Genomic DNA, 20,735 nt, shown 5'->3' with positions numbered 1-20,735 from the left:
TGGTGAGCACAAATAGGCCTTGCTTATGACAAAGGCGGCAGGCGTTGGAGAGGGCACCAAAGGTAGCACAGACAATTCCCAGATTGACCCCATTTGTGACAGAAACTAATTTGAAATAGAACGTAGTAAATTCCAATAAACAGTACTACAAATTTTAGTGACGCACCACTTTTTATTCTGTTTAAGAGTATTAACAAACGGGAACTTGCTTTTCAGCTTCAGAAGTATTCTGGGAGAAATAACCCTCATCCCTCTGAAATTATATTTTCCTAAGAAAGGCTTTGTAAAATAAGTGGAAGTAAAGCCAACATATGGTGGTGTTGGGCTGTGGTAGAAAGTAATTTGTACTGCAAGTGGTCTCTTTTACATATGCTAAATAAGCAAACCATTGTCAGAAGATGAAAATACACTTTAAAAAAAAGAAGCAGCACTTTAAAAGGGTTTTCTTTGTCTCTTGACAGAAGGTTACTGTGAAAATCCAGATCCCTGTCTTGGCTGCATCGGATTCATGGTTCCTGACAATCTGTAATGATGCTGCAGTTTGGCTGCAGCTGAGATGTACAGTATGTTCTCCTGGATGAACTGTTCTTCTGAAAGAGTGTCCATTTTAGTGTGGTGCATTTGCTGTGATAAAATCCCACACTCCTTCCCTTCCTTTGAAGAATAATGACACTCTCATCTGAGAGAATAAGAGATCTTTCTCTTTTGTCTGTTTTGTCAGTGTCAGCTCTGAAGAGGTGACAGACAAACAGCCAGTCTCTTGAAGATGGACAAGGTTTATTGTGTAAATTTCTGGCCTGATAATTTACACATGATATTGTCTGGCTGAAAAGCGCCAGGATCTTCCCTAGGTGCTTTTGTGCCCTGGGAGTTGGGGTTTTTTTTGGAAAACCAATAAAAATGTTAATTCAAAAAGAAGGGAATCTCTGGGTCATGAGATTTCATTGCACACATTGACTGACCCATGGGGGAGGAAGGGAGCGCAGCTCAAGCTTCATGATGTCAGCTATTTCCCACTCTGTATAAATTCATCATCATCAGGCATAACTGTTTCATTGCAAAATCAATCCATGCTGTGTACCTGGAACTCCCAGCTCCAATTCTGCCCATTCCTGTGGAAAAAGTAAAGCTTGGTTATAAGAAAAAAGTTTACAGTGGTTTTAAGTTGGGGAATTTATTCAGTGTTTGAAGAACCAATTCTTCAAATGCAGAATTACCAGTATCTTCTTCTGCATACTTCTTCAGTGAAATAGGACCATCTATAGAGAAATGAAGCCTGTGGCCCACATGAGCAGTAGAAAGAAGAGGAATGACTCACAGACCACTGAGGTAATCTCTCGGGTCTAAGGAAGCTTGTGGCATACACAATGCAGGGTGATGCATGTGTCCTCCACCAGTGCTCGCTGCTGCCCTTTGGGGATTGCACCTGCACTGCATATCTGCCTTCAGACTTAGCAGTGTGAGTTCATCTTCTAGATTTATCTAAAAAATCTCCAGCCCTCCAAGGAAGATTAATCCTTTCTCAGTGGTACATTTCTCCTGGACTGAAGGAACAAACCTTCCCCAAGAAACTGCTGTGGGGAACAATAGTGTGTGGCAGATGGAGCATACACATGCAAGGAAGTATAGGCTGGATTCACACACAGCTATCTACACTGCATTCATTACCATTACAAAAGTCATGAGCTTGCATGCTGCTAGCATGAATTTAGGATCTTTCTTCTTCATAGGCTAAATCCAATCATGGAAGAAAACAACTAGCACGTCCAGAGTGCCTATAATGCCTGTTCACAACAGTCTTCAAAGATCTTTCAAAGAACTTCGCAAAGGTAAATCTAATTTGGAGTAATCCCTGGAGAGGGAAACAGGATGTGGAAAACATTTTGCCTGCTTGGTTGGATGCACTACAGGCCTGCCAGTCGAAAGGAAGATTTGGAAGCACAGAGACGATACAGAGAAGGAAAACTACAAAGACAGCAGCACCATGGGTCATCACAATCAAGGTGATGCCTGGAAGCCAAGCAAGCTGCAGTTCTGTCTGCTGTTTTTGGTTTTGAGACCACAGATGTGCATAGGTGCAAAGTGGCATTCCTAGTGAACACAGCAATGTTTGGCAGGCAAAGAGGTGATGACAGAGTTGCCTGTCAGGATCAGTTCTGCTCTGGAGGTACTTTTCACATAATTGCTACTTCCTGCTTCTGGTCAGCAGTGGGAAGCAGCTCATTGCCAGGTGGAAGTGCTCTCTGGCTGGCAATGAGCAGATCATGGAAGCCCGATGTTTGGAGAGCCTGGAATCTGAGCAGTAAGGAAAAGTGTGGTTGGGAAGCCCTGGAAACCTCTTTAGGCATCATGCACTCATTCCTGCTTGGGTATGTTACCTAAGCATGACCTGTGTTTCTGCTATGTTTTCAAATGACATGCCACATCTGTACTGCTCTAAGTTGGAGGATCTTCCTGACCATGCTGGAGGAAAAGAGCAGAGCTGGAGCTCTGCAGGAGAGTTCCTCTCCAGGATCCCACACTTTGATGACTGGGATGCAGAGGACAGGACACTGCTGATAACATGTCTGACCATCTGGTCCATGTTGGCACAGAGGAGTTTCTACATCAAGCCATGGCAGAGACCTGGCAGACTGCCTTCATTTTCTGTAGTGCCTCAAAATCCTTGAAAGTCTCTAGAAATAGAGCCTGGGAAGGAACTGACCTGTAGGCTGTGTGGACAAAATGGGATTGGGTTCGTCAGCAGAGCTATCTTGCTGCCTGTGTAGCAGACAGCATCCCATGCACTCAGCCATGCCTTGCTTCCCCTCCACCAAACTCACCGTGTGGCTTGGCGAGACCTCCATGTTCCTGCTGTGCTTACAGCAATAACCAGTCTTCACACCAGGCAGAAATGAAGATTGTTGGCTCTGATTTATTCCAGGAGAGGCTACGGCAGTGTTCATCAAGAAGGCAAAGGCTCTGAGAATCTGACCATCCAAGAGGGTGAGAACCTTTTGGCATGCCCCCACTCCTCCGGAGAAACTGCTTGCTCACTGGGCATTTATTTGCCATTTTATTTTCCAGTGGCCAGGCAATATAATCAGAGACAGCCTGTATGCTGATGGACTGGAGGGTGCTAAATGTCCTAAATCATTTTAAAATAAGGCTATAGATGGCATCTGGCAGTGGTAAACCAGGGACAAGATGCGGATTTCCATAGCTGGCAAACCAAGAGCATCTGTACGACAATGATGTGATACAGCTGAGCCAGCACAAGGCAAAACCTTTTCTTACACATCACAACTCACTGTTAAAGTCAGTAAAGTTCCTCATACTGGAAAACCTTGCACAAACTGGACAACAGCACTCACTTCAGACAGGGAGCTGCGGGATGCTTGAAGGCCGAGGGGAACATGTGGTCCTGGAGCAGAACAGCTGCATCTGCGTACCACCAGTCCTGGGGCTGGGAAGCCAGTGGGCTGGAAAAATTTGGTCAGCCACAAGTTTCGTACCAAGAACAAGGTGATAATTGATAGAAAGTCAAAACAATTCATGTAATTGGCCTATGGAACTCACTGCTGTAGGAAGTCACTGAGGGATGCTTAGCAAAAGGATGGGATGACAATGAGAGTAAAAGAATCCAGAGAGGCTTTCAGCAATTTTCAAAGGGCCACTGTGCTGCATGCATCAAAATGCTGGCTCTCTAAAGATGTGTCTCATGGCAAATTGCTTCTGCTTCTGGCTGGAGCAGCTGGGTGTGGTTGCTCATGCAGGCAGCACAGTGGATTTGGCAGACCTCAGACTAGGTGCAGTCGGACAGTTTCTGTGTATCTGCCCTGAGGACGAGGTCAGTAGGTATCAGTATTGCCAGGTGATGCAGGATTTTGGGAGTCTGTGGAGCTCAGTGCTACAGCCCACTTCTAGCGCATGGCCACAGAGGAAATTTTTGGAAAAGGATGCTCCTGGGTACAGCAGCATGGGCTATCATGCACTTCATACCGTGTTATGTGAGCACAGGGACAATAATCACAAGGCTTTTATGAAATATGGACTCAGCATCGTTGAGCAGACAGGAAACTGGAATGGAGGGGAGATTAAATGATTTGTCTGAGACTGCACAGGAATTCTGTGGCAGAGCTAGACAGGAGAACTGTGCCACCTAAGCTCTGATTTAAATTTAATAAGAGACCGTCATTCTTTGACGATAGGTGCATGAATCCAGTCCTGTGCTGCTGTAGTGGCTGCGCCATGCTGCCACTCCCTGGCATGTCCAGTGTCCCTGGATCCAGGGCACGGAAAGTATCTGAAGGCACTTGTAACTTCCTGGCCTGCTAAGCAGTTTAATGGGGGGGTGGGGTGTCCCCAATGCATGAAGTGCTGGTGCAGGAGCAGAGTCAATGGGCAGACCAGGATCAGCTCTGCTCCAATGAGGGCGGAGAAATAGGATGTGGGGAGCTCATGGGGCAGAAAAGGAATTTTGCAGAAGAAGTTAAAGCAACAGAAATAGCTTTGGAGGAGATCCCCATAATGCTGATGTACTTACAGTATGTTCTGCTTCAGCAAGGAGGACTTCCAGGGCCCTGGCTCCTCGCTCTGATTTTTGAGGGTGCAAAATGTGAAGATGTTGTGTCGTTACACACAGCCCAGGCATCCCTCTGTCTTCGGAACAAACAGCGTGGCTGTGAGAAGGAAAGGGCCAGCACCAGCTTCTGAAAAATGACCCCAGTGTCGTGAAACCCAGGACCCCCCCAGCATCCAGTTCGCGCAGCGCTGTGGTGGGACTGGGCTGTGGTTCTCGCCCAGTGCCACCTGGGGGCAGCAGCGCCCCGTGGGAGTTCCTGGGTGGCCCTGGGTGCCAGGGGGCTGGGGACCCTTCTTGCCTTCGCTGGCTCTGTCAGGGTACCACGGCTGCTTCGCGGTGCCCCTGCCAGGGCGATGCGGTCACCATTGATGGCCCCTGAGCAATCAGCCCCCAGCACCTGAGTGTCCCTCCTCATTCGAGGACAGCCATGCTGGGATGGGGAGGAAAGGCTTCTTGCACCACGTCCCTACTCTCCTCTGCTTTACACTGGCTACTATGAAGAGCTGAGTTCAAGGCCCTGGCATGGAAGTGGACCCAGCTATCTGTAGGGCTTTGTCTCACCTCCATCCCACAGATGGAAAAATCTTCCTGTCCCACTTCCAACGCCTTTCCATTGGGCATCAAAATAGTCCTGGGTTCCCAGGGATGAAGACTAAAGGGAAAGTCAGGGTGTGCTTTTCAGACAGTGCCAGGATTCCAGAAACTGTCTCTACTAGACAGGTCTGAAAGCTACTTTGACTTAAACTGAGTCCTTAAAGAAGTTCCTATGCGGTGCTGCTGGGCTGAGCTGCCCTGTGCTCAGAGCAGAAGCTGCAGGCTCTCTCCCTTTGCTCCTAGCTCTGTTGTTGCCAGTCCCACACTGACAGAAAATTCACTTATCTGTTTTTTCACCTAGTATACTATGTATTATAGCCTGTGGTCCAGCTCGGGTGATTTGTGAAAGTGTGGTGAAGTCCTTTAATGAGAGGCCGTGCCCTCACACTGTGGGCACTATTCCAGCATGCAGTAGCCCCTCGTCGTTCTTCTGAGATCCCATGTAACCCAGGTCAGCAGTGCAGAAATAAGGGAAGTGATTGAACATCCTGCGTTAACAAGTCTGCCTTCTGCCTTGTGGCCGTGAAAAACTGCAGCAAACATTTCTGTGCAGGACATGAAGCAGGGTCCCCTGCCTGCCTCCCTGACAGGCCAAGGGGACTCCTGCCAGCTGCTGTGCCCTGAATGCCTGAGCTTGCTGAGCACACGGAGGCAGATGCAGGGTTTGCATACTGAGAAGATAAGGAGGGCTTTTTTCAGCTCTGAAAGCTGTTTATTCTTTACAGCGTACTGACACCAGAACGGAAAGTGCCTTTTCCTGAAACTAGCTATTTATAAACAGCCTGCTGTGCCGAGCCTTCTCTTGCAGGGGGGCAGGGACTCTTGCAGCTTTTCTTTCACTGCCTTGATTTCACCAGAGATCCTTCAGAAAGGAGCGAATAGAGCAGATCTTGCTGACCATCTGCTGGGGGCACACCACAGCACCAACAGCTTTTAATAACTCTTTGGAGTTGCCAAACTCCAGTGAGTATCTAATTCAGCCCTAAACACTTTGGCCGTGCAGTTGGTGCTGTTCACAGCCCTGGATTCTTGCAAAGGCTTTGCAGGAGAAATTAGTCATTTGTGGCAGTCATGCCTTTAATGCATGAAACAGCTGTGCTTGTCCAAAGGGGATGATCCTTGTGGTGCATGGGCAGAAACTGGCAGCAGTTTTAGCTGTATCTTTCCAAGCTGCTGAACAGTGCAGTGTTCACTGCACGCACACACTTGAGGTGGGATTTGTCTGCTCTGAGATGTCTAAAACATAGCCTCCAAGCCTTAACTAGCTTTCCTTCCCTGTCAAAGGAGGGAAACAAGCATCTTCGAATCCCATCTCCATGAGATGCCTTTCCTTGGATTTTACCTAGTTTAATTGTGTAGGGGTGCTGGACAACACTCTGCCTACCTCCCCCTGTCTTGCTTCAGCAGGCCAGCGGCTCTGTGGGCAGTGCTGAGCTCCTCTTCCTCCAGGGACACCAAGATCCAATTTTGAACCCCACCAGAAACTCCGAGTAAGCTAGGTTTAATTACAAAAACTACTGCTTCTTCCCTGACCTAGCTGTGCCCCTTTTGCAAACAAGGTTTGCTCTTGGCACTGCTCACAGTACAGCACCCCAGTATTAGCCAGCTTTTCCTACCTGTAGTGATGTGGTGGCTTTTGGTTGTGGCTCTTAGTAGCCTGGGATGGAAGACCAGTGTGCTTAGCGAAACAAGATGCAGGGGTTCAGCTGAGAATGAAAGAAAGAAATAAAACCCTCTGTCCCCTTCTGATGTTTGTCTTGGTGCTGTTGGAGAAAGGAAGAGGTGTGCAGAGGGATCGGGAGAGGCTGGGGCAGACTAAGTAGCTCTCCAGCCACACAGGGAGAGCCAGATTTCAGTGTGGCTCTGCACACCAGACACAGCTGAAGTAGTGAGGATGGACTGAGTATGGCTCAGAGCCAACAGAGTGGGAGAAGATCAGAAAACTGTTGAATTGAGGTCTCTTCACCCCCTTGATATTTCAGTGGTCATGAGCAGGTCATGGACTTTTGTAGCAGGCTGAACTTGCAGAATTCCCTGGAAATGTGAACTCAGGGATATTTCTGGCAAATCTGGAAAGGAAATAATCTTCCATCCAGAGGCTGCAGGATGCAGCACAGCCCCCTGCACACTGAAAGGTCCTAATGCTTCAGACCTGCACATACAACTGACAACAGGACTTGGCTGACTTGTCAAAACTTTTCTCAACTCACTACAATGCCCTGCAATCAACTGTCTTTTGTATTTACAGTTGAAACAGGAAAAGCAGGACTTGGTCCATACCTTGGTGTAGCAATTATGAAGCAACCTAACGGCAAACTGTAACCAGCATCTGAAAATCATGAGTGTTGCCATAAACAATGACATGCCCCAGAGGAGACCCTCAGCATTCGATTACTGCTGAGAGATGGGCCATAGAGTAACCTACTGTGCTTTCTCAACAGCATTTTATCAAAGACTTGAGATGCAGATCTCCCCCTCTCTCCCCCTCCTTCAGGGCAAAGGCCTGGGAGGGAATCGGGCTGGGATCAGATGCTTGCAAAAGCAGTTACTTGCAAAGCTTTTACTATGGGCTTAGTCCTTTGTCTCTGGAATATCACTTGGATTTGGCAAAGAGCTGCTTTCCCTAATCGCCATTCATGCAGGCACATGTGGAAGTTCCTGGGAATCCCTGCTGCACTAGGGGCTCGGGTTCAGCAAAGTGGGACTACTCACCATGAGTACTCCATAGTGGCATCCTCCAGAGAACCCAGCCTGCCTGGCTGGCTCTGGGGAGTGATGCATAGCCCCTCTGCATTGCTCTTTCGACTGTGGTGTCCTTCCCCATGATCCAGAGACCTGAGAATACACAGAGCTGCTGACCCAAAAGAAAGATGAAACATTGAGTCAGCAAGCCAGCAGCTGGCGCTTTCAGAACCTCATCCATGTATCCATATGCTGAGCCCTGGGCTGGCTCCTCTGGAACCACAGGGACATGCAGATGAGCTGTGGCAGGCTATAGCTGAGCTTCCCCATGGCATTGCTGCTCTGTGCAAAGACTGGTGGAGATGGTGCAGGAGAAGGGCACTCCACTTTGCCCCCAGTCCTGGGTGGCATGGGGCTACTTTCTGTGATGCATCAGAGATGTGTGTCAGCTCTTCCCCATGCCACGCATGGACACAGCTGTTTACTGAGTATTGGTTCCTACCTGGGGAGCCCATGTTTTGCAAAGGGCCAAATCTGCCCTTTGGTGACTCCAGATTTCATTTGGCGCATCATTAATAACAAGGAGGTGAATTGTTACCTATTCCTGTTTCTCACACTCTTTTCCTAGGACAGACCTGTTGCCTGGTTCTTTGCCCTGGTGCTGGTGTTGCAGGTTAAACCCAGCCATAGTGGCTTGCAGAGGCAGCCAGGAGGAGGAAAGGAAAGGAGCAGGTTGCTTTTTGAATGTGGTGTATCTAAGCACCGAGGTGTGTCTGAGTACAGGGAATTCCTCACACATGGCACCTCCATTGGTGGCAGAGGTCAGGAAAAGGAGGAGAAAAGGACATCATCAGGCTGCCACGGGGTGTATGTAACTGTGGCTGAAGGAGGATGCTCCTCGGTGTGCCTGATCTAAGATCAGAGACCTTTGTCCACTTCTAGCTTTCTCGCCTCTACCCAGTGCCATGGCAGTGCTGTGTAGCTCACAGCAGACTTCGCAGTCCAGTGCACCAGGCAGCTATGGGTTTTTGTTCTAAATAAGAAAGAAGGGGGTCCAGAAACACCCTGGCCTGATTCCGCCATTTCCTGGAAAGCCCCAAGCCCTCCTTTCTAAAGATTTGACTCTTATGGAGGAAGCCAAGAAAGCCTCTAGCATCCTTTGCTACAGCCACAGATCTCTTATCCCACTGGTCTACCAGTGCTTAGCACATGTAGGATAGGGCTGGAACTGCAGCTCTTCTTCCTGCAGCTATCAACACAGAAGGACATGAAAGCAGTTCTCAAAAATGTCCCTAAGTTGGAAAAGAAGAGTCATTTCACCCAAGCTGTCATTCCAGGGCCAGCAGGTATATGTTTTTCACGCACATTTGTGCTGGTGCCTGTTCACAAAGCTGCATTTTCTCCCAGCATCACAGCAGCCGGTACCCGAGTGAAGGACTCTTGCTTCTTTAGGCATCTTCTGAAGTTGCCTGCCAGCAGTTTCAGACTCAGACCTGGGATCAGACTTTCTCTCAAAGTTGGATCATTTGTTGTATCATTTTGCTGAAGTCCACAGAAGGACCTGGCTTGTCCCCTGAGTTGCAGAACAGCTGCATCCTGTAGCTCTGGGAATGCTGTTATATCTTCAAGGCTATCTGTTGGCATCTACATATGGATGAATTTGCAATCATGTGGCATTAGCTTTGTGGAGAGGAGCTGTATGCATTGCAATTATTTTTATCTCATGCCTTGTTTTGAATTTTCAGTAGAATTTACGTTCAAACCAACAGACTTTTTCCTTATAAGACTGATTTTTGACTGTTGGTCTGAACCCTAGGCACACACTCTGGGGCTGTGGAAGCAGAGGAGATGGTGAGCACCAGCAGTGGGACTGGGAACATCCCAGCAACAATGCTACCCATTCCCTAGCATTATCCCCTACCCATTCCCTCTAACCCTGCTCCCGCTCCTCACTTGCAGGGAGCTGCCATGGTAAAGCCCAGTTTTAAGCACACATTGGAGAATATGCATGATGGGTCAGAAAGCAAGCTCTGCCACAGAGGGGAAATATCTTACCTGGTCCAGTGTATTCTGGGAAGAGAGTGACATTACAAAGTAAGATGGAGAAGGAGTTACTGCAGCAAATAACTTCTTAGTAGCAACGTCTATGGCTGGAGATGGGAATGTGCTGCCAGTCATTGTATTGGGCCAGATTTACCTCCCTTGGTGCCTCTTGCTGGTTTGCAAAGCTCACTGTGAACTGGGCTGGAACCTCACTGTGACACAAAACTGCTGCTCAGCAAGTTTGGTTACAGATAAAGATATGGGACTTGTGAGCTGATCCTGAATAATTTGCAAAGGGAAAGTCAGGCTGGATTTGATGTGTTTCAACTGCCATGGCTCTCTGACAAGTGGCCCAAAGTTTGTGTGGCTTCCCTTCTCATACTGACTTAGCAGCATCAGGAGTAGGACAGAGAGCACCTCTTGGCTCCTCACTGGGAGCTTCTGAATCAGGGATGGAGCATGTGGGGATGTGGGACCAGGAACTTCCAATCCTCCATTCTAACCTCAGCACCAAGCAGGAGGTAGCTTATATTCACTGGTGCATGGACTACATGGCTAAAGTAGGACATGGCAAAAGAGGACTTGTGGAGCTGCTAAGGGTCTCAGGAACTGGTTTTGATCTATGCCTTGGAAAAGGTCATTGACTCTTCTTCTCTCAGGCAGGTAACACCATGCATCTCAGAGATATCCTCATCAGCAGGTGCTTGTGACCTGAGGATTCGGAATAGGGAACAACACAGATGTTTCTGGCATTCACATAACCAGGCTTAACTCTAGTTTCTGCTGTGAGCAATAAAAGCACCTGGTACATGGGGTGCCCTGCTTGGTCCCCTCGGGGAGAGGCTGCAATCCCACACCATGCCAAAGTGATTCTGTCCCATTGTGGCAGCTGTGAGGCTCTTTGTCATCTGTTTGCTGTTGGCTTCTTTTATCCAAATTGGTCTTTTTCCTTGACAGTGCAGTGAGGCAATGCTATTGTCAGGGAGCCCGTGCTAACAGCCTATAATCAAGGGTCTCAGTGCTGTCCAAACACAGTGTGTGATGGAGTTGGAGGTGGTGAGGTAATGCTTTCCTTGGGAGGCACCAGCCCCACAGCTGATACCTGCCTCTGCCTCTGTTGCCATATACCCTAGGAAGAGAGCTGGGACATGAGGAGGGACCTACCTGTAAGACAGGACTGGAGCTAATGTGCAGAGCATTCCATTATACCCTACTGCAGATGCGGTGCCATTGTCTGAGGGATGTCCTTAGCAGCCAGCTTGTCTTTTGAGGCAAGTGTTGTGATTTGGTTTGGGAACTGCGCAGGATGACATCAGGCACAGCCGTAGTTTTATTTTTACAAGACATCAGTATTTAACTAGGAGCATTTACAGTGTGGCTAGAGGAGAGAACCACATCTGAGACAGTTTTCTTGTAGCCAAGAATAAGAAAGCTATTTGACCGAATATTTCTTAGTAACAGTGTTTTGGAGTTTGAGGATGAGGTAAATTGTAAAATCCCCTTTCTTCCTCACCCCTCTGGTAGTCCAGAGGACTCACAAGCAAAGTCAAGATGTCTGAAGACCAAATTGTGTTCTCATCCTGGCTGTCTTCAGCAGGAACAAACTGCACCCAGAAATGTGCTGCAGAGAAGCAGAACAAAGCTTACTCCTGCTATTTTATGATCAAGAAAATTCAAACAGGTTTTTCTAAAGGGTTGAGGGAGAGGGATGCAGAAACTGTGAGCTCCCAAGATGAAGAGGTCTGACAGCATGGAGAAGAGGAACAGATGGGACTCTTCACTCCAAACTTCTGAGGCAAATGCAAACCCAGAGATACAGGGTTTAAAAGAATGATGAAGAAACAGAGCCCTAAAACTAAAATGAAATCCAGCCTTGAGCTCAAGAGAGTGTCACCCTGAACGACACAGGTATGATTGCTTGTCCCTTGAATAAATGTCATACGATGGAAGCCATCCCAGATCTTACAGGGAGAGCACTGTCTCCCAAAGCCAGTGTGGCCAGGGTGGAGGAGGGCAGGGAGGAAGGTTCATTGATGGGAGGCTCAGGGAGGAAACAGTATTGTACCACCTCATGAGCAGCAAAGAGGGAGGAATGTCTCATGGCAGGATGGCATCAGTCTGTGCAAGTTGGCAGCTGTAGTGTGGATGGGAGAATGACTCTATCAAGGATGCCCCTGGGAGGTGTCTGAGGTGGTGGGAGAACCAAGGGATGGTGCTGGGGTGCAGTTTTTAGGAACATGGGTATTTGGGCAACAGTCACACTTGTATTTGAGATGTGGAGGTGGCCATCCACCATCTCCTAGGCCAAGAGTGCTCATAGGAGAGAGAACCCTGGCAGTACATGAAAAGGTGGCTACAAGTACAGTATTATTCCTTGGGAGAGATATCTGGAGTCCCTGCATGCAGATCTCTGAAAAATAGAGAGCCAGCCATCCAGCAACCAACTGGAAAGGGAGAAATTAGGAAAGAAATGAGAGCAGTGCAGCACTGAAACAAGGGTCCAGAGAAATCCCATCCTCTGAAGTCTTCAAAATTTGACTGGATAAGGCCCTGAGCAGCCTGTCCTACCTTTGAATGCAGTCCTGCTTGGAGCAGGAGATTGGACTGAGTGGCCTCCACAGGTCCCTTCCAGTCTAAATCTTTCTGTGGTTCTGTGATGAATGTTTGAAATATAGAACAACCAGACTTAATTATAGCATTGGAGAACTCCATGACACATCTATGGCTTAAACCAGTGCTGTTCCCTTCCCCATCCCATAAAGCTAGAGACAGGACAGAAGAAGGTGATCACAACGATCTACAACACAAAGTGATTCTTGAATGGGGAGAGACTCAGGAGGGAACATCACAGGAGTTATAAAATCATTACTGGTTTGGAGAAGGTGGCCAAGAAATGATTGGGAATTAGGGGACACTCAACAAAGTGAGTAGGTGGCAGGTTTAAAATGAAGAGGAGCTTACAGAGCTTAAGCTTCTTATGAAGAGCTTGATTACATCTTTATAACTCCCTTCTGGATTTCACTGGCACAAGATATTGCTGAAGTAAAATGTACCTATGAATTAAAAAGTGATTGCAGGTATAGGCTGGGTAGGTCCATAGCAGGGTATTTAACCTGGTAAAAACATAACCAGAACTCCTTGGACTACTACTTTCTGAAAGTTGTGAAGGAGCATCGTGAGAAGGACCATGTACAATCACTTGATTTCCCAAATTTCCTCCCAGACTACCCAATCCCAGAGAGCAGGTAGGGCTAGACAGGCTTTTGGCTTGACTTTCCCTGGCAGTTCTCACTTGATGTTCTCAATCCCTTTGGCTGCAAATGGGACTTTGTCTCTTTTTGGCAGTGTTATTCTGGCTCATGCCCAGATTTCCAGTTATGGCCAGTGAGAGCAGGTACACATGCAGATGGGTAACCCCCAGGCTTGGTCAGACCACAGGTTCCTGGGGTGCACAGCACTGCCTCAGCCTGTGGCTGACAGCAGTGCCTAGGGCAGAGGGGATGCTGGCCCACTTGCTGTGGTCCTTCCCAGGTTCACTCTCCAGCACTGATCTGTGGCTCAAAGACTTCCTGAATGAAAGACTTTCTGACTCAGAAACAGGATCTTTTTATTAGAGTGGATTTTTTTCCCTAGGTCTTTTGCCTATCTGCTCTTCAAAGCCATGTGCCTCAGCACCTATCACATCCTGTGGCATAAGAGGTGTCTGGGGTCAGGACAAAAGACCTGACAGATAGTTTCATATCCTGCCTCCAAACATTGTCCTCAGTAGATGCCTTCAGCAGAACATAAGCATAAGGCAAGTAAGCATGATACTGCCTGCTTGGCCAGTTTTCCAGCCCTTAACTCTCTGTTGCTCTTGCAGCCTCCTAAGCCAGACATAATTTTTATGTGCTTACAGACCCTTGATGGATTTGTCTTCCAGGAACTTGTCTGGACATCCCTCAAACCCTCAGCAACCTCACATATCCACAACATCTTGTGGAGGAGAGTCCCACAGCTCAACCATTCATTGTAGAAAACCCCACCTCCTTAATTTGCTTTGAACCTGCAACTTGCCAGTCTCCTTTGATGCCTTATTGCTTGCATGGGAAGAAGACTGAACAACTGCATCCCTTCTCAAATACTTTCTGAAGAGTTGTGGTTAGTGGGGCCTCAGACAGAGATTGCCCTTCTCTGAACCTTTTCAATTTCCACCCCATCCTCTCTGAGCCAGGAAGATGGTAGGACAAGGACAGCACTCAGTGTGCAAGGTGGAAGTGAACCATGCAGACATACAGTGGCCTACAGGAATGGCCTCTGCTGTGTTCTCTGGTCTGCTCTTAGCTGTTCGTAACAGTCAACTGGCTTTTTGGTCACACAGAAGAGTTCATGTACCCCCACCTCCCATGCTGTCAGAAGAAGCTTCACTGTTTAAACTACATGTTGCATGCAGGGATACGTCTGTTCACTTATGTTTGAACCTGGCCCCTGCCACCTAAATTTGCAGAGATCAGCAGATATCTCCCATTACACCTGGGGAAAATAATTCCCTAGTCACGTTCCCCTTTCACTTTATTTTATAAACCTCTGTTACCCAGCCTTCTTGTTGACTGAGAAGTCCCAGTCTATTTTGTGGCTTCTTTTGAGAAACATTACTCTGCCTCAGTTGTTTCCTCTTTCTCTACAGTTTCTCTAGTTTTACGTTATCATTTTTCTGGTGAACAGACCAGAATTTTGGACAATTTGCTGGTGTGGGCAGTGCACAGGATGCAGCTGAATTTTGTATTGATACTGTAGGGCATTCACTGTTTGATTCCGCTTTCTATTCCTCTCCTAATGATTTCTAACCTTCCCTTTGCTTGTCTGGCTCCTCCTGAACAGCAAGCTGAGATTTTTCACAGGAACATTCATTGTAATGCTAAGATATTTTCTGAGTGGCTGTAGCTAGTTTAGAGCCCAGCACTGTGTGTGAAGTCAAGAAAGATCAACCCTACATATATAATTTCATATTTAACAGTCATTGCTCATCTTATTGCCTAGTCACTCACTATTGGCAGATCCTTCACCAGCTCTCTGCACTGGACTTTCATCTTTGCTACTCTGAATCACCGAGCACTATCAGCAAACTTCATCACCTTGAGAGCACATGTGGTGAAAGACAGGGATGTAGAGAAATGCCTTGTCTTTCTGTACTTTCACACTCACATGCTCCCAGCAGCTGCCTCAAGACCTGGTCTTCACAAGAATAGCTACAAAATCTATTTGGAGTATAACTGAGGATCTAGCCTAGGTGAGGGTACAGGGTGGTTGTGTCCTAGTTATCCCATCTGGACTAGGCAGTGGGGTTGGAGAACCCTTCTTCCCCAACACACAAAACAGACTCCTGGTATCTCAGAGGAGAAGTGCTTCCCAGCAGTTGTCTGTAAACACAAACTCTCCATGCGAGCAGTTCACTTATGTCCGCAAAGCTCCCACACTGATTGGCACTGTCATTCAGAAACTGTTTGCAGTGCTCTGCAGTGCCTGTCAGCCCCTACAGATACCAGTGGTTTGGAGCATCACCCTGCTGCCCTCCTGCCTGTTGCTGGATTAAAAGGTCAGTGTCAGCTAGATGGAAAAAGCAGAGCTCAACCCCGTTACATTTTTGGTGATCTTGATGACTTTGAGAAACTTGTGTGCAGACCCAGGTAGGTGGGTTGCCCCATTGTGCCACCTGGCACCTCTGCTCACTGCGTGGTGCCAGCCACCCTGCCAGGGGACCCGGACAGGCAGGCTGCACCGTAAAGCTGAGTGGAGAGGGAGAACTAGAGCTGTCCAAGCTGCAGCTCATAGTGCTGTAGCAGGTCCTGTGTGCCTGATGCAAGGCATACTAAGCAGGCAGCACAAAGAATGGTGGTCCAAACTGCACCTAAACCAAGAAGGCATTATAAAGGAGGTGATCACTGGACTCATCCAGTCTAACCCAGCCAGAAACAATAGGCCTGTAGCAGAAATCATAAGTGTTTTTGGCCTGACTTATCTAGGAAATCATAGAGGTTGACCACAATTAGCAGTATCTTTTGGGGAAATAAAGAGGTAACACACCCAAGGAGTTAATTCCTGCTCTGAAGTTTGCATTTGTATGAAAGCTGACATTGAAATAATCTCAACTGAGCCTGCTAAGACAGACTCCCAAGAAAATCCTGACTGGGAACCCCCCAGTCACTCCACATCTCTGGTAATATTAGCTCTCCTGCTCTGACTTAAATCAACAGCCCCTTTCCCAGCGTACTGAACAGCCCTCAAAGAGGATGTACAGACATGTTCCTCTGTCCAGTTTGCATCAAATGCCAAGTGCTTCTTACAGGGAAATGTGTTCCTGTTCCTGGGAAACCTCTGCAGAAATTGCTGAAGTTGACAGTCCTGCACCTGTGGGCTGGACATAGCTCCCCACTTGTAGCTGGGACACTGTAGGCCACAATGGTGTGTCACACAGTCTGCATCCCCCACAACCACAACTGACAGCCTAGAACATGCCTGTTTATTTTGGGGTTCAGCTACTTTTACTCTGAGGAATAAATCCAGTTGCTAACTCTTTCTTGCTTACCTACAACCTGCTAAACAAGCCATCTGCTATTCCACAGATGCACAGAGAAGGCAAAGCTCTTCCAGGTCTCAGACAGCCCATCACCATAGAGCTGACAGCCCAAGCAGGGCTCTCCCACCTGCAACACAACCCTGCCATTTACTTTTTGACCAGCTCTCCAGATTGCACAGGCACGACTACCAAAAGGACAGGACAGGACAGGAATTTAACAATTGCTCTTGATTTGTGCAAGGAACAAGGCCAAGGGACACTGACAGGCAATCCAAAGTGCAGTCAAAGTGATCCAGCCACTCCAATACCAGCATCCACAGCCCCATTGCTACAGGGCAGGGCAGGAAAGGGACACATGGGAATATTTCTGAACTCTGCAAAAGGACTGGCTGGGAACCCTTTAAAAAGAAAAACCTAAGCTCTGGAAGAGTAGGAGATCAAAGGCTGTCTTGATTTTTAGAGCCTTTGTGGTGTAGAAAACTGTATCAGAGAGCTCCTAGCAGAGCTGCAACCCAGCTGTTGGAGCTGCACTTGATATGAAAGAAGTGTAAGGAGTCACCACCCAGTTGTCTGAGTGCCTTGGGTCAGCCAGCAGCAGGGCTGCAAGCAACAGCAGCCACTCTGCAACAAGGCAGCACCATCCACGTTAGGAATTTGTCCTCAGTACAGAGAAGGAGCATCTCATCCTCCCAGCCACTGGATTGACTTAGTCCAACCATTAAACTAGAAATACAGTCCTTACAACTTCGGTGTCAGGTGGGGGACACTAGTGACTGGATCCACAGCCCACCAATGGGAGCGAAGAAAACACTTCTCCCCAGTGCTCGACACTGCACTGCACCTGGGCCGGAGACAAGCACTGAACAAATGCACACTGGAGATATTTCAGCTTTTATTTGCAAATTCATCTGTACATTCTCACTTGGTTGTCGAGTGACAGCTGCCAGGAGCTGTCAGCAGCAGGGGGCAGCAGCAACTAGGAGTTAACAGGAGCTTTGCACAGTGCCTGGAAACAAGAGACCGCAAAGGAAACAAAACCCCACTAGCTTTTACATTTAACCTTTTCTGAGTAAGGGAATTAGAAATCGAGTCATCTTTATCACATTCAGAAAGGTGTTGGATTTACAGTCCTATGCGTTCAGCACAAAGATCTCAGGTTGAAGTGACTATCTGCAGAGCAGCTTGAAAACTATCCCAGGCTTTCTTTTTTTGAAGCCAGCATCTTAAAGCTGCAGTACTCTCCATGCATCCTTCCCAGCAGTCCCAAAGCCAAATAACAAAATAACTCCTTGCAAATAAATAATCATAGGAAAATAAATAAGATTAGATCTGGAATATACAGTTACATGGTCTTTATTTGGTTTCAGAGGTGGAAAAAAGTGGAGCTAGACTGCAGCTTTAAGCCTTATGCCTGAATCAACCTCAAATGCTTTGTAGATTTTACAGTTGATTAGCTGTACAGGTCAGAGATCCGAAGTTTCACAGAGATGAACATTTAGGCACATACGCACACCCTTCCCCAAGGCATACTTTATTTTGCTCAGCCAGTTAGAAAAAAGCCTGCTGGAGGGGAAGTGCCCCCTTTCCGAGCTGAACAGACAAGACTGAAGACCTATTTACTGTCACAGTAAAAAGTCCCAACAAATATCTAACCCCACCCATGTTTGCAAGGGGAAACTGGTTCAAACCATGCACCAGGGAGACAATCCTCTCTCAGGGGATCCTTTAACTTCGCTGGCACCACAGAATCCTTGAGCAATCCAGCTACCGGCAGTGCTGCCAGCTGCCCATTGCTTCCTGCGCTCAAAGCCTAGTTGTGGAAAGTCGTAAGTCCATTATTTCTACTTAAGCCAGAAATCCTGTTAATGCCATTTAGAGGCAGCTCTACAGCAAGAGCTCTTGATCTGCTCTCTGTTTGGGGTACACACCCCCTCCCCAGGAACTCCCACACAGGAAAACCACACAGAAGAGAAAAGCAATCCATTGCAAGCCAGTGTCCGATGATTGTCTCTTTGGGGAGGTTAGGAATCCAGGACAGGGCAAGGCAGGGGAAGGGAGGAGGATGGCAGGTGGAGAAGGAATTTAGAAACAAACTCAAAACACCAAGACACAAGGAGGAGCTCAAAGCCCCTCAACAGCTGATGGCACTGGGTTGCTGTTTGCTAACAAAGTCTGAAATGAAGTCGAACTCGTTCTGTCCCAAGAATAGCTCTGGCAGCTCCTGAATCCGGTCCAACCCCAGTTCCAGGACAAGGGATGTCAAGACCTCCTCATCTATGAGATCAGTGTCCATAACGTTCAAGGTCAGCGCTGGTGAGGGCATGTGCTGCATGCCTGGGTGCTGGCTTGGCCCCACTCTGTACTGCTGGGCACCAGCTCCCATGGGCCCGTTGCTCATACCCAGCGGGTGACCCTGGTACTGGGTGTTGAGTTTTTGTAGGTGCATGCTAGCCATTAGCTGCTGGGTGCCCACCGGCCCCATGTACTGCTGCTGCTGACTTGGGCCATTGAACATCATCGCATTCTGCATCTGGTGGTGGCCCATCTGTCCGCTGAGGTTGGGTCTTGGCCTCATTGCACCATCCATGCCAGCCCCTCCGTAGGGCATCATCTGACTGGCGGCAGGCAGTGTCCTCAGCACATGCTGCCCGTGCTGCGGGGGTCCCTGCAGCCCACTCACCCCCATGCGGTAGCTCTGCAGCCCGGTGCCACCGTGGCTCATGGACATCATCATGTGCTCAGCCATGGCTCCAGGCCCCTGCAAGGCGACACACGGCTCAGGGCAAGGCTTCCGGGGACAGCACCGCTTCCCACTCCCGTCCGAGCCGGCTCCGACCGAGGATCCCGGAGAACCCCCCACCGTCGCCCCGCGAGGAAGGCACCGCGCTGCACCCTCCCTGGGAGTCGAGCTGCTGTCCGCCCGCCCACCGCTGGCGGACAAAGCTCAGCGCGGCGCGCACCGCGGCGCCCCTGCACACCGCCCCGCGGCCGCCCCGGGGAGCCGGGCTCTGCCCGCGCGGGTACGCACCGATCCGGGGCTCCGGCGGGCAGCAGGTCCGCGCACCAGCAGTGCCGCCCTGGCTCGGCTCGACTCGCCGTATGCGGGGCGCCGCGCTCCCGGCAGTTATAGGGACGCGGGCAGGGGCGGGCCGCCCGGCCCGGCCCCTCGCCGCCCATTGGAGCGCGGCCCGCCGCTGCCCGGCCCTGCCGGTGCTGCCCGGCCCCCGGTGGGGTGGGCGGGCGGCACAATGGCTCGGCTGCTTCCCCGGCCGGTCGGCTCGCTCCCGGCACGGAACGGAACGGAACCGCTGCTGGTGGGCCTCTCCGAGCCGTGCCCGCAACACGCCCCCTGGTCGCGACACGCCTCGTTGTCACGACACAGCCCAGCTTGAGGGGGACTGGCTGCCTCCAGCACGTAGGGCACCGATTTTGGCAAATCCCCACTGTCAGGGCTTTGGGATTGAGCGGTCTCCTCTTGGATCCGAGGTGCAAGACACCTTGGGCAGGCTGGGGAGGAAAGGAATGGATGGCACCCAGGGCCCCCAGCCCAGTGCCCCCAGTTTCCCGCCGATACCCACACTGGGAGTGAGGAGCCCCCCAATGCACATTGTGTTCCTGAACAGGATGCCAAGGTCCAGCCATGCTGCCTGGTGTTACCATCCCCACAGATGGTGCATGTACCTTCCTGTTTTTCCATGTCAGCAACAACAACAGCAAGGGGCATGGAGGGCGTTGGGAACAAGGGATAGTGTCCCCAGCGTGCTGGGCTGGGGATCCCTCAGTGTGGTATGGGCACCACGATTCCTCCAGGGATACTCAGCTGCAGAAAACTTGGGTCATCCCTGTTCAATACCCCACTTAGGTGCCTTTGGGTAAGGATTGGACCTGGGGCTACTGGGGAACCTCAGGCAGATCATTTCTGCTCCCAGCCCATGCATGCTGGGAATGGTGATGTGTTCATGTGAAGCACTAATTTTGAACTGTATTTGCTTGGATTGTATTCACTCTGCTTCCTGAGCAGGGACCCTGTCTGCCTCTGATACTGCAAATGGCATAAGATCAGCTCTCTGGAGAAAGTCACCCCTCCAGTGCCTTCCTCTCCCCCACTGTCACTCTGACCAAGCCTTTCTACCTGATCACACGGCTGGCTGGGGTGCAGGTACCTGCTGTGGGGATTGTGCTAAACTTCATACTGAAGGATGTGCACACAGACCTTTGTCAAGTGCTTCCAGGGCTACTGCACACTGGCCCCTGCCAGCATGTGCCCTGGCGCAGCAGGGTGCTGACCGTTACGAG

The 20,735-nt window shown here is 49.3% G+C and overlaps 1 protein-coding gene across 1 annotated transcript; it reads right to left on the bottom strand.

Annotated features, from left to right (window-relative positions):
- Positions 1 to 17,314: 17,314 nt before the first annotated feature.
- Positions 17,315 to 19,596, bottom strand: CITED4 (Cbp/p300 interacting transactivator with Glu/Asp rich carboxy-terminal domain 4). The gene is made up of 2 exons (XM_041129304.1): positions 19,468 to 19,596; positions 17,315 to 19,197 (listed from the first exon to the last, which is right to left on the bottom strand). The coding sequence occupies exon 2, from the start codon at positions 19,183 to 19,185 to the stop codon at positions 18,571 to 18,573; it is 615 nt and encodes a 204-aa protein (XP_040985238.1). The 5' UTR covers positions 19,186 to 19,197; positions 19,468 to 19,596; the 3' UTR covers positions 17,315 to 18,570.
- Between the last annotated feature and the right edge of the window lie 1,139 nt (positions 19,597 to 20,735).

This window comes from Aquila chrysaetos, chromosome 16 (assembly GCF_900496995.4).
Source record: "Aquila chrysaetos chrysaetos chromosome 16, bAquChr1.4, whole genome shotgun sequence".
Lineage (NCBI taxonomy): Eukaryota > Metazoa > Chordata > Aves > Accipitriformes > Accipitridae > Aquila > Aquila chrysaetos.
This window is presented reverse-complemented; position numbering and strand designations above follow the sequence as displayed.

What these genes read in the sequence shown, in the direction of transcription:
- CITED4 (XM_041129304.1), bottom strand. Translation starts at nt 19,185, where the DNA reads ATGGCTGAGCACATGATGATGTCCATGAGCCACGGTGGCACCGGGCTG.